General features: G+C 44.5%; 1 protein-coding gene across 1 annotated transcript in view; it reads right to left on the minus strand.

Annotated features, from left to right (window-relative positions):
- Nucleotides 1–14,361, minus strand: part of STYK1 (serine/threonine/tyrosine kinase 1) — a 68,785-nt gene that overhangs the window by 4,466 nt on the left and 49,958 nt on the right. The window contains exons 7-9 of the mRNA XM_075352331.1: nucleotides 12,969–13,177; nucleotides 8,423–8,463; nucleotides 7,452–7,548 (exon numbers count right to left, since the gene is read on the minus strand). Coding sequence (XP_075208446.1) covers nucleotides 7,452–7,548; nucleotides 8,423–8,463; nucleotides 12,969–13,177 — 347 coding nt within the window. The remainder of the gene's footprint in view (nucleotides 1–7,451; nucleotides 7,549–8,422; nucleotides 8,464–12,968; nucleotides 13,178–14,361) is intronic.

Here is a 14,361-nt window from a genome sequence, read left to right on the forward strand (position 1 = left end):
GCCCACCGCTCGAGCCACCACCGAGCAGCAGCAGCCGCAGTAGCTGCGGCCGAACCCGAGCAGTGGGAGAGCGCAGCGTCCCCCCCTCCGCCCGCGACATATATATATATATATATATATATATATATATATATATATATACAGTGCCTACAAGTAGTATTCAACCCCCTGCAGATTTAGCAGGTTTGATAAGATGCAAATAAGTTAGAGCCTGCAAACTTCAAACAAGAGCAGGATTTATTAACAGATGCATAAATCTTACAAACCAACAAGTTATGTTGCTCAGTTAAATTTTAATAAATTTTCAACATAAAAGTGTGGGTCAATTATTATTCAACCCCTAGGTTTAATATTTTGTGGAATAACCCTTGTTTGCAATTACAGCTAATAATCGTCTTTTATAAGACCTGATCAGGTCGGCACAGGTCTCTGGAGTTATCTTGGCCCACTCCTCCATGCAGATCTTCTCCAAGTTATCTAGGTTCTTTGGGTGTCTCATGTGGACTTTAATCTTGAGCTCCTTCCACAAGTTTTCAATTGGGTTAAGGTCAGGAGACTGACTAGGCCACTGCAACACCTTGATTTTTTCCCTCTTGAACCAGGCCTTGGTTTTCTTGGCTGTGTGCTTTGGGTCGTTGTCTTGTTGGAAGATGAAATGACGACCCATCTTAAGATCCTTGATGGAGGAGCGGAGGTTCTTGGCCAAAATCTCCAGGTAGGCCGTGCTATCCATCTTCCCATGGATGCGGACCAGATGGCCAGGCCCCTTGGCTGAGAAACAGCTCCACAGCATGATGCTGCCACCACCATGCTTGACTGTAGGGATGGTATTCTTGGGGTTGTATGCAGTGCCACCCAGTCTCCAAACGTCACGTGTGTGGTTGGCACCATAGATCTCGATCTTGGTCTCATCAGACCAGAGAACCTTGAACCAGTCTGTCTCAGAGTCCTCCAAGTGATCATGAGCAAACTGTAGATGAGCCTTGACATGACGCTTTGATAGTAAAGGTACCTTACGGGCTCGTCTGGAACGGAGACCATTGCGGTGGAGTACGTTACTTATGGTATTGACTGAAACCAATGTCCCCACTGCCATGAGATCTTCCCGGAGCTCCTTCCTTGTTGTCCTTGGGTTAGCCTTGACTCTTCGGACAAGCCTGGCCTCGGCACGGGTGGAAACTTTCAAAGGCTGTCCAGGCCGTGGAAGGCTAACAGTAGTTCCATAAGCCTTCCACTTCCGGATGATGCTCCCAACAGTGGAGACAGGTAGGCCCAACTCCTTGGAAAGGGTTTTGTACCCCTTGCCAGCCTTGTGACCCTCCACGATCTTGTCTCTGATGGCCTTGGAATGCTCCTTTGTCTTTCCCATGTTGACCAAGTATGAGTGCTGTTCACAAGTTTGGGAAGGGTCTTAATTAGTCAGAAAAGGCTGGAAAAAGAGATAATTAATCCAAACATGTGAAGCTCATTGTTCTTTGTACCTGAAATACTTCTTAATACTTTAGGGGAACCAAACAGAATTCTTGTGGTTTGAGGGGTTGAATAATAAATGACCCTCTTAATAAACTTTTCACAATTTAAAAAAAAAATAAAAAAAGAAATAACATTTTTTTTTGCTGCAGTGCATTTCACACTTCCAGGCTGATCTACAGTCCAAATGTCACAATGCCAAATTAATTCCGAATGTGTAAACCTGCTAAATCTGCAGGGGGTTGAATACTACTTGTAGGCTACTTGTAGGCTCTGTATATAAATATAGAGAGAGAGAAAGAGAGAAAATAGAATAGAGAAAGCGGATAGAGAGAAAATAGCGAAAGAGAGGATAGAGAGAGGAGAGAATAGAATAGAAAGAGAGCAGATAAACAGAAAGAGGATACAGAGAGGATAGAATAGAGAGAGAGAGAGAGTGAGGATAGAGAATAGAATATAGATGATATATAGAAAGAGGATAGAGAATAGAATAGAGAAAGAGAGTATATATAGAGAGAGAGCATAGAATAGAGAGAGGATAGAGAGAGAGGTTAGAGGGAGAGAGAGAATAGTGTAGAGAGAGAGGATAGAGAGACAGAGAGGATAGAGAGAGAAAGCGCAAAAATATATAGAGAGGATAGAGAGAGAGGATACAGAGGGAGAGGATACAGAGGGAGAGGATACAGAGAGAGAGGATACAGAGAGAGAGGATACATATATATATATATATATATATATATATATATATATATATATATATATATATATATATAGATAGAGAGAGGATAGAGAGAATAGAATAGAGAAAGAGGATATATATAGAAAGCGAGCGGATAGAGAGAGAGGATAGAGAAGAGAGAGATGATGGAGAGATAATAGAGTAGCGAAAGAGAAAATATATATATAGAGAGAGAGGATGGAGAGAGAGGATAGAGAGAGACACAGAGAACTGAGAAAGAATATAGGGAGAAAGGATAGAGAGAATAGAGAGGATACAGAGAGAAAGAGAGGATATAGAGAGTGGATAGAAAGCATATAGATTTCTTACAATCCATTTAGAAATAAACAAAAAACAGTCTCCATATTGGTGTATACTCTCTTGATGCGTCTGTAGATCACTTGAGAAATGCAATCAACAATGATAAAAATGGTCTGTACTCTCAGACCATTTACCTATAAACGTATTTATTCGATGATGTTCTCGGGGAGATATGCCGTAGAAACAAGCCTTTGGTGACAGCTGTACACATATTCATTGGCAACTTAATAATGTGGAAGTGACTTACTGTAAAGTGAAATGATTATTTATCCCATTAATCACCCACAGTGGGCTGCTGCTGCTGGTGACAGGGATTTCCTTTTCTCTACACTAATACATATTTCTTATGCAAAGCATCTAATCCCACAGGTGCACAGTAAGGGAAGCCGGCCAATCCACATTATGCAGCTTGGCACCGGATGCCAGCTCGGCTTCTGAGAAGTCATAAAAGAAGGAACAGGACCTGAGCGAAGCTATATTAACATTTTGTGCTATAGAACTGCAAAATTCTCCCCACTTATCAGATTACCCATCACAGGGTGATACTCGAGCAGCATGGGGGATGGAGCACGATGGGGAGTGCGCAGCATGGGGGATGGAGCACGATGGGGAGTGCGCAGCATGAGGGATGGAGCACGATAGGGAGTGCGCAGCATGGGGGATGGAGCACGATGTGGAGTGCGCAGCATGGGGGATGGAGCACGATGGGGGGTGCGCAGCATGGGGATGGAGCACGATTGGGAGTGTGCAGCATGGGGGATGTAGCACGATGGGGGGTGCGCAGCATGGGGGATGGAGCACGATGGGGAGTGCGCAGCATGGGTGATGGAGCACGTTTGGGAGTGCGCAGCATGGGGGATAGAGCACGATGGGGAGTGCGCAGCATGGGTGATGGAGCACGTTTGGGAGTGCGCAGCATGGGGGATAGAGCACGATGGGGAATGCGCAGCATGAGGGATGGAGCACAATGGGGAGTGCGCAGCATGGGGGATGGAGCACGATGGGGGGTGCGCAGCATGGGGGATGGAGCACGATGGGGGGTGCGCAGCATGGGGGATAGAGCACAATGGGGAGTGCGCAGCATGGGGGATGGAGCACGATGGGGAGTGCGCAGCATGGGGGATGGAGCACGTTTGGGAATGCGCAGCATGGGGGATGGAGCACGATGGGGAATGCGCAGCATGGGGGATGGAGCACAATGGGGAGTGGGGATGGAGCACGATGGGGGGTGCGCAGCATGGGGGATGGAGCACGATGGGGGGTGTGCAGCATGGGGGATGGAGCACGATGGGGGGTGCGCAGCATGGGGGATGGAGCACGATGGGGGGTGCACACCTCCCCCCAAAACACACACACACACACACACACTGCCACACACGCACTGCACAACACACCACACACACACTGGGAACCACAAACACTGCCCTACACAGACACCCACACACACAGACAACGCCGCACACACAAAACACCCAACACACAAACACCGCGGCACACACAAATATACGCACATACCGCACAGCACACACATTGCACAAAACATACCTCCCCCAAAACACACACACACACCCCACACCCACACAAACCGTGCAACACACATACACAACGATACAGACACACAGCGCTCCACAAATAACGACACACAACGCAACACACAAACAACACCGCTCTCACCCCCCGCCACACCCAGAACATGTACAGCGCCTACACAAACACTTGGTAACTACAGACAACAATATCTATATATATATATATATATATATATATATATATATATATATATATATATATATATATATATATATATAACAAAAATCATACATTAACTACACAATACGTAAATTCTAGAATACCCGATGCGTAGAATCGGGCTACCTTCTAGTAATACATATAGGACTATGGGGGCTACATTATAATATATGGAGGACTATGGAGCCTACCTTATACATGGACTATAGGGGTGCATTATAAAACATTGGGGACTATGTGGTGCAGTATAATATATGGTGTACTATGGGGTGAATTATAATATATGGAGAACTATGAGAAATTCATTAATAATTGGAGGGCTATTTTATTCATGGAGGATTATGGGGGTGCATTATAATATATGGAGGACTATGTGGTGCAGTATAATATTTGGAGAACTATGGGGTGAATTATAATACATGGAGAACTATGAGAAATTCATGATAATAATTGAAGGGCTACTTTATACATGGAGGACTATGGGGGTGCATTATAATATATGGAGGACTATGTGGTGCAGTATTATATATTGAGTACTATGGTGTGAATTATAATGCATGGAGAACTATGGGAAATGCATTATAATACATGGAGGACTATGGAAGTGTATTCTAATATATGAAGGGTTATGTGGGACCCTTTATACTATTTGGAAGTCAATGTTGGGGCCATTATTGTATTTGGAGAACTATATACAAGGGGGGACAAAGATACAATCAGGGGATGGGAACGTTTTGTTCTGAGGGAAAAAGGCTCTTTCCCTCAGCACCCAGCTGTAACGCCTGCCTGGATCCACAGACTCAGATGGGCTGTAAAGGGGAGGCTAGAGGGAAGCCACTCACCAAACAGGACCCCCAGAACCCTGAAACCCTTTAACCCCTATACAGGGATTTGGAATTACACAGGGCTCTGGTGATCACTACCTGTGGAAGGCTGCAGTCTGAGGAGAGTAGTCGTTAGGCAGGGTCAAACCAGGAATTGCGGAACAGGGACAGAATCGGCAGGCAATGACGTAGTCAGCAAACGTAGCAGAGGTCAAATCCGGATCGGGCAGCGAGGTGCAAAAACAGTAGGCAGGAGGGTAGTCAGAAAACACGCAGAAGTCAACACACAGGAATCACCAAACAGAATAGGACGTAACATGAGCCAGGAAAATCAGAACTATCTCTGGCAGTGGTCATGTGACAGGAGGGGGAATAAGAAGGATGCGGTGTCTTCCCATTGGCTGTAGCTGAACGCTGGCAACTTCAGTTGGAAGACACATGCCACCTACAGTCAGCCAGCGGTACTGCAGATCCCAAGATAACCCAGCCCAGTGGATGATCGGAGCCTGCGCCCACCGCTGCCTCTGGCATCGACTCTTCTCCCATCACCAGCACCATCCACGGCAGGAACACGGCATCGCCTGGCGATCGGAGCAGAAGTCACTGGAGCAGACTCTGGCGGTGACGTAACACCACTTTCCCACGCTCTGATATGGGAAAGCTGGGTGCTGAGGGAAAGATGTATAGCAGAGCATGAGGAAGCTGGGTGCCGAGGACAAGATGGATATCAGAACATAGGAAAGCTGGGTGCTGTGGGTAAGAGCCAAGTGTCAGCATCATTATCCTGTACCCCGAGTGTCAGTGTCATTATCCCGTACGCCAGGTGTCTAGTTACGCCACTGTATATAGTCATTACACACAGAGTGATCTATTCCTACTGTATATATTATTTAGAGTCATTACACACAGAGTGATCTATTTCAAGAGTTTATTTCTGTTAATGTTGATGATTATGGCTTACAGCCATTGAAAACCCAAAAGTCATTATCTCAGAAAATTAGAATATCATATAAGACCAACTGAAAAAATTATTTTAAACTCAGAAATGTTGGCGCTTACTGAAAAGTCTGTACAGTAAATGCCTCAATCCTTGTTCAGGGCTCCTTTTGCATGAATTACTGCATCAATGTGGCGTGGCATGGAGGCGATCAGCCTGTGGCACTGCTGAGGTGTTATGGAAGCCCAGGTTGCTTTTGATAGCAGTCTTCAGCTCGTCTGCATTATTGGGTCTGGTGTCTTTCATCTTCCTCTCGACAATACCCCATAGATTCTCTATGGGGTTTGGGTCAGGTGAGTTTGCTGGCCAATCAAGCACAGTGATACTGTGGTTAGTAAACCAGGTATTGGTACTTTTGGCAGTGTGGACAGGTGCCAAGTCGTACTGGAAAATTAAATTTATATCGCCAAAAAGCTTGTCTGCAGAGGGAAGCATGAAGTGCTCTAAAATTTCCTGGTAGACGGCTGCGCTGACTTTGGTCTTGATAAAATACAGTGGTTCTACACCAGCAGATGACATGGCTCCCCAAACCATCACTGATTGTGAAAACTTCACACTAGACCTCAAGCAGCTTGGGTTGTGGCCTCTCCACTCTTCCTCCAGACTCTGGGACCGTGATTTCCAAATGAAATGCAAAATTTACTTTCATCTGAAAACACCTTGGACCACTGAGCAACAGTCCAGTTCTTTTTCTCCTTGGCCCAGGTAAGAAATTTCTGGTGTTGTCTATTGGTCATGAGTGGCTTGACACAAGGAATGCGACAGTTGTAGCCCATGTCCTGGATACGTCTGTGTGTGATGGCTCTTGAAGCGCTGACTCCAGCAGCAGTCCACTCCTTGTGAATCTCCCCCAAATTTTTGAATGGCCTTTTCTTATCAATTCTATCAAGGCTGTGGTTATCTCTGTTGCTTGTTCACCTTTTTCTAACACACTTTTTCCTTCCACTCAAATTTCCATTAATATGCTTGGATACAGCACTCTTCTTTAGCAATGACCTTTTTTTGCTTACCCTCCTTGTGGAGTGTGTCAATGACTGCCGTCTGGATATTTGTCAAGTCAGCAGTTTCCCCATGATTGTGTAGCCAATTGAACCAGACTAAGGGATCATTTTAAACGCTAAGGAAGCCTTTGCATGTGTTTTGTTGTAATTATCCTAGTTTTCTGAGATAATGACTTTTGGGTTTTCATTGGCTGTAAGCCATAATCATCAACATTAACAGAAATAAACAGTTTGAATAGATCACTCTGCGTGTAATGACTCTATATAACATATGTGTTTCCCTTTTTGTATAGAATTACTAAAATATATTACCTTTTGAAGATATTCTAATGTATTGAGATGCACTTATAATATAATAACTTGTTACTTACAAATGCTGCTTGCAGTTGGGCGGTCTCTTCATGATGTTCCCACGTTGTAAGTGCTGCAGGATACTGGGGGGAGGAACCTCGGGGTAAGGTGGCGCACCTACAACAGAAAGAACTACTGTTTAGATTAAGGAATATACCTTTCATTTATGAGGTTTTTTTTATATATATATTTGATGTCAGTGTTTTTCACTGACACATTTTAATCTATAGGGGCTATTTACATGTTCAGCTTTGGTCCGATTTGCAGACTAAACTCGCCTATTCAAGTTAATGGGTCAGGGAAAATATTTTCACATTGTTTGCTAGTTGGAATTTGGGAGACTTCCTTCAGTTAAAAAAGAACAGATGAAAAATGGTTGATATAAATGCACAAATGGACCAAAAACATTAAAATCAGATCAAACACCTATGAAAATACGACCATTTTTTATATTCATGGGGAAAAAAAACGTGTGAATTCAGCTTTTTATGAACTTGAAGGAAATGGAGTAAGACTATGCGCATACGTTGCTGATTTGGTGCAGAAATTTTCTGCATCAAATCTTCACCTTCTGGCAGAAAAATGCACCAAATAATGCATCCGGTTTTGGTCCGTGCCTTTTAAGTAAAATGATGGGAGAGCTAAAAAATGCAGGAAAAAAAAAAGCCCCAACAACTAACATGCTGCAGATTTTTTTTCTGCATCAAAATCTGCACCAAATCTGCAAGAAAAAAAAAAATACAACATTGACACAGCACTTCAGAAATTTCATAGACTTTGCTGGCTTCAAGAGAGGCATGCAGATTTTGAAAAAAAAAAAACGCATCAAAAACACGTCACGAACCGCAGTGTGTGCACAAGGCCTAAGACTGATTTCACATTCTATTAAGTTGGACATCAGACTAGTCCAATCTCCAATCATCGCAGTCCGTTTTTTGGACCATGAATTTCAGATGTGTTAAATAGACTCAAAGAGTAGAGCCGTCCTTACCTAAAGTGATCATCTCATACAGCAGAATTCCAAAGGACCATCTGAAAGAAATTAGAAGACATTATTATCTCAGAATAGTGCAGTGTGAATGGCGTTTTTAGTGGCAATGTGAATATAAAAATTTGAAAGTACGCAAAATAATCACTAACGATTGCAATAAACATTTTGCTTAGATGTTTACATTCACCCGTGGACTGTATGTTGTGGATTTGTTATAAGGAAATCTGTAGGGTTTTACAGTATCAGTAAAGTGAGTACAAAGTCTACGGCCGGGTTCCTTTGTTGCTGGCACAAGACTTAAGGCCCCGTCACACTAAGCAACATCGCTAGCAACATCGCTGGTAACGAACAACTTTTGTGACGTTGCTAGCGATGTTGCTGTGTGTGACATCCAGCAACAACCTGGCCCCTGCTGTGAGGTCGTTGGTTGTTGCTGAATGTCCTGGGCCATTTTTTAGTTGTTGCTGTCCTGCTGTGAAGCACAGATCGCTGTGTGTGACAGCGAGACAGCAACAACTAAATGTGCAGGCAGCAGGGAGCCGGCTTCTGCGGAGGCTGGTAACCAATGTAAACATCGGGTAACCAAGAAGCCCTGTCCTTGGTTACCCGATATTTACCTTTGATACCAGCCTCCTCCGCTCTCACTGTCAGTGCCGGCTCCTGCTCTGTGCACATGTAGCTGCAGCACACATCAGGTAATTAACCCGATGTGTGCTGTAACTAGGAGAGCAAGGAGCCAGCGCTAAGCATTGTGCGCTGCTCCCTGCTCTGTGCACATTTAGCTGCAGCACACATCGGGTTAATTAACCTGATGTGTGCTGTAACTAGGAGACTGGGGGCTGGTCACTGGTTGCTGGTGAGCTCACCAGCAACTCGTGTAGCCACGCTCCAGCGATCCCTGCCAGGTCAGGTTGCTGGTGGGATCGCTGGAGCGTCGCAGTGTGACATCTCACCAGCAACCTCCTAGCAACTTACCAGCGATCCCTATCGTTGTTGGGATCGCTGGTAAGTTGCTTAGTGTGACTGGACCTTTATTTGCTGGGAGTTTCTGAAACTGCTGCAAAATATCACCATTTTTTATGCAAATTTCTCAACTCAATGCTGCTGTCGTCGCAAAATAAAATTGTGGTGAAATTATTTTATATAGGTGGTACAGTGGCCACATTGGTGTAAATCTGATACAGAAGGCTTTTTCTAAATATCTTCTGTTATCAGTTTTGCCTGTCAGCAGCGCTATTGCTGTCCGCTCACTTCCCATCACGTGACCCGGGCTGCAGTGACCTCTGATGTCCGATGATGTCACTTAAACTTCTGGAATTGGAAGTTGACTTGGGTGACTGAGTGACTGGGCTGTGGGCGGATTTTCACCACGCAACACAGCCCAGCATCTCGCGCGTTCTCTCCTTCACGGCAGAGCGCCGCAAGCAGGAGTGCTGATGGGCTGTGATGTGCAATGAAACTCCGTCCACAGCATAATCACTCAGGGAGACTGAGTTCGGCCTCGGTGATGTTGGGTCCCCTTCCAGTTCCTGAAGTTGACGTGACATCACCGGACATCAGAGGTCACTGCAGTCGGGGGTCATGTGATGTGATAGTGCCGCTCACAGGCAGAATTGACAACTGAAGATATTTAGAAAAAGCCCTTTGTTTCAGCTTTACACCAATGTGGACACTATGCTTTGTAGTGGACCACCTCTTTAATGTGCAAGAAACAGATCAGTATCAGTGAGCGCTGTGAATTTGTCTAGTACCAAACCATGTCCACGACAAGGCAAAGCAGCAACAGTAATAATGTTCCTGTTATTTTATTTATTTTATTTTGTGCCCCCCCCCCGGTGATCTGAGGTTGTGCCCTAAGGGGTCGCCTGCCTTTGCCCATCCTTCATCCCGACCCTCGCTGTACTCCGCTATCTCTGACGATCACATACAAAATGAACATACGCAACCACCACTCCCTTCCAAAGGGGCATTTCAGGGTCTCATTCCTGGGATCACTATTCAAACCTCCACTAATCTACATGTTATATTACCTGTCCTGTGGATAAGAAATAACTTTAGAACCCTTAAAGAATTTCACAATTATTGTTTACCCCGCTGACATATTTATACAATTTAGTTGTGGGTAAAATCAGTCCAACTGCCTCCAGGACTTTGTTGATGAAAACAGCCAAGGATTTACTAATTTATTACTATAATTTGCACGGTAGCTGAGCATACAAGGAAGTAACAGGTGTTATTCATATTAGTCATGGTGCTAACACTGTAGACAATGTTATCAATGGAGAAGATCATCATTCTTCTTCCTGGTAAAGATATATCCTTAAAGGGAACCTGTCACCAGATTTGTCCCCTATAAGCTGCGGCCACCACCGGTGAGCTCTTATATACAACATTCCAGAATACTGTATATAAGAGCCCAGGCTGCTGTATAATGTAAAAAACACTTTTATAATACTTACGTAGGGGGCGGGGCGGTACGATGGGTGTAGCTGCTCTCCGGTCTGACACCTCCTCTCTGCGGTCCGGCACCTCCTCTCTGCTGCGATCTCTGTCCTCCTTCTTCCCAGCCCTGTATGGATGACGCATCTACATCAAGCACTCTGGCCGGCATTGAGGTCCTGCGCAGGCGCACTTTGATCTGCCCTGTAGTGCGCATGCGTGGGCGGTCTTTCACCTTTCCTCGCACCTACACATTACAGTACTTTGATCTACCCTTACCTGGGCAAATCAAAGTGCGCCTGGCCAGGACCGCAATGTTGACCCGTGTGAATGACGTAGACAAGTCATCCACAGTGGGCTGGATAGAAGGAGGATGGAGGTCACAGCTGAGAGGAGGCACCGGACCGGAGAAAGGACTCGCCAGATTGGAGAGCAGTAACACCCATCGGAACGGACTGCCCCCTAGGTGAATATTATAAAAGTGTTTTTTATGTTCTACAGAGCGGCCTGGTCTCTTATATACAGTATTCTAGAATGCTGTATATAAGAGCTCCATGTTGCTGGCTGCAGCTTATAGTCGCCAAATCTGGTGACAGGTTCCCTTTAAATGTGCATTTAAACTGAAAGACTATTATGAACGAGTCTTCCATGTCCTTGTTTGCGAGAATCTTTCAGTGAAAATAGGCTGTCGATCACCTGATTAACAGCCAAAATGCTCGTTCATCAGGTGAAACGATCTTCTGTTTTGCTCTAAAAATCATCGCTGTCAACAGCGCTTTGTCTTTGTAAACACAAGTCGCGCTGCCGAGAACAATGGAAGAATGTGAGTGATAGATCTTTCATTGCACAATGTATACCACAGTCTGTCTACAAACAAGCGACTAAATGACCATCGCTTCGTAAATATTTTAGTTCCACCAGTTAGTGGACCTAAAATATTGTGCTTGTGTTGTGCAACAGTTCATGTGCAACATCTATGAAAATCTAAGACTTTGCAGTTCAATATTGTGTTGATTTGCAGTATGTTGCAATCTGGCATGAGATGATATTTATTTAACAAAACTGTCTGCTTGTGGTGCATCATTAAGGCTAAGATCACATGTCCAGTAATCATCCGTTAGAACGGATCCTGAAAAAATCCATTGGCAAAAATGTTGTGCAAAACAACTTTCTTTTTTGTTTTGGAAAAATTGATTTTTGCAAGATCTGATTTTTTAACATTGGAGTCTATGGAAAACAGATCCGTTAACGGATTGTTATTTATCTTCCATTTGAACCTGATTCAGTAAGGAAAAAACGGATTTACAAATGAAAGAAAAACGGATGGCTAAATAGCAATCCATTAACGGATCCGTTTTCTATTTTTTGCATTTGTATGGAATTTGTTTTTAATTTATTTTATATCAGAGGTAAATAACATTTATAGGACCAAATGCAGTTTCCTAAGTTAATAATTGCAATGTACATTGCAAATGGGATCCGATTTTGTTTCCGCACCCATATACTTGATAGGGGAGTCACATCTGATATATGGAAGAGATGAGTGCATGCTGAAACTTTTATGTAATGGATATTCTGGCCATGTGATAAAATTATCATTTGAATAGCAGTCTTCAATATCAATCAGTGAGTTATATGTATATCTAATTTTAGCATAGGCTGCTATTTTTAGGCTGGGGGGGCCCAATAATCATGGGTCTCTCCAGCCTAAGAATACCAGCTCCCAGCTGTCAGTTTTATCATGGCTGGGTATCAAATTGGCATAAACTAAAAAGAGTTATTTCATGAAAGCATCTTGTATCCTTCTGTCCTACTACAGAAAATAGACAATACAAAGTACTCCCCAGTCAGGACAATGTACAGTAGCTCTTAGCCAGAATCGGGAGACACCAAGAAAATGCAGCTCTTGCTATGGCAGAAATAGATCTATGTGTTAAAATATGCTCGCCTATTAATTAAGAGTAGAATGTAATTGTTTGGTGACCTACAGGTTCCCTAACAATATTGTACGATCACAAAGGGTTTCTGAAGCTGGACTTGGAGCGATATGTTGATTGCGATCATATGCATGAGGTGCACAGAGTAAGACACATTGAGGTGAACTTACACATCAGATTTCTCTGTAATAGACAAGTGAAGGAGACGTTCCGGAGACATCCATTTCAATGGTGCAGGGCGTCGAGCAGGAAAACTCCCTCTTGAATACATATCACAAGCTCCCCCCAGTCCAGTCAGTTTTATGGTGAAATCCCGCTGGATGAGAACATTTCGGGCTGCAACATCTCCATGCACCAGGTTCCGCTCATGTAGGAATTCCTGTGTCAGAAGGCAACAGCGATTAGTGGCATTAAGGCATCCATAAAGCGTGGCTTCTATAACAAAGGGAAAAAGACTGAACCTTTTTTAAATAAAATTGGGAACTATTTTGTCATAAAGCCATGATCACACGAAGATTGGCCATCTTTAGAGACCTTCTAGTCACTAGAAACTAGAAATGAAATGTTTCAATCACTATTTGAAAACTAAGATTCTTTGTAGTTATATTTTCAGTAATTACAAGGACTGCAATATTAAAGAGGTTATCCACTAGTTTTACATTGATGCTCTATCCTTAGGGGTACTTTGCACGTTGCGACATCGCTACTGCGATGACGTCGGGGTCAAATCGAAAGTGCCGCACATCCGGCTCCAGTAACGACGTCGCAACGTGTAAAGCCTAGATGCACCGATAAACGATCGCAAAAGCGTCGTAAATCGGTGATCTGTGTAGTGTCGGTCATTTCCATAATTTCGCTGCAGCAACAGGTACGATGTTGTTCCTCGTTCCTGCGGCAGCACACATCGCTGTGTATGAAGCCGCAGGAGCGAGGAACTTCTCCTTACCTGCCTGCACCGGCTATGCGGAAGAAAGGAGGTGGGCGGGATGTTTACGTCACGCTCATCTCCGCCCCTCCGCTTCTATTGGCCGCCTGTCGTGTGATGTCGCTGTGACGCCGCACGACCCGCCCCCTTAGGAAGGAGGCTGAATGCCGGCCAGAGCGACGACGCAGGGCAGGTAAGTGCGTGTGAAGCTGCCGTAGCGATAATGTTCGCTATGGCAGCTATCACGAGATATCGCATGTGCGACGGGGGCGGGTACTATCGCGCTCGGCATCACTACCATCGGCTAGCGATGTCGCAGCGTGCAAAGTACCCCTTAGGGTAGGTCATTAATGTCTAATAGGCCGGGGTCCAACACCCTGCAGCCTCGCCGATCATCAGTTCACTGTGCAGCTACGGTGGTGGCTGCAGGTGGCTGGAAATGCTCAGTTCTGGAGCTGATGTGTCTTCTGATAGCGGCCACGGCTGCGTACTGCACGTAGGCTATCAATGTAAAAGAAGTGAACAAACTCTAACTAATCAGCTTATGTATGTTGTTCAGTAGTAATCTAATATGTCATGAGACCTGTAGAGTATCCTGAAAATTGAGCCTTTATGTACAGTCTGACACTAAAGCTGGA

Source organism: Anomaloglossus baeobatrachus, chromosome 5 (assembly GCF_048569485.1).
Source record: "Anomaloglossus baeobatrachus isolate aAnoBae1 chromosome 5, aAnoBae1.hap1, whole genome shotgun sequence".
In the NCBI taxonomy this organism is placed as follows: domain Eukaryota; kingdom Metazoa; phylum Chordata; class Amphibia; order Anura; family Aromobatidae; genus Anomaloglossus; species Anomaloglossus baeobatrachus.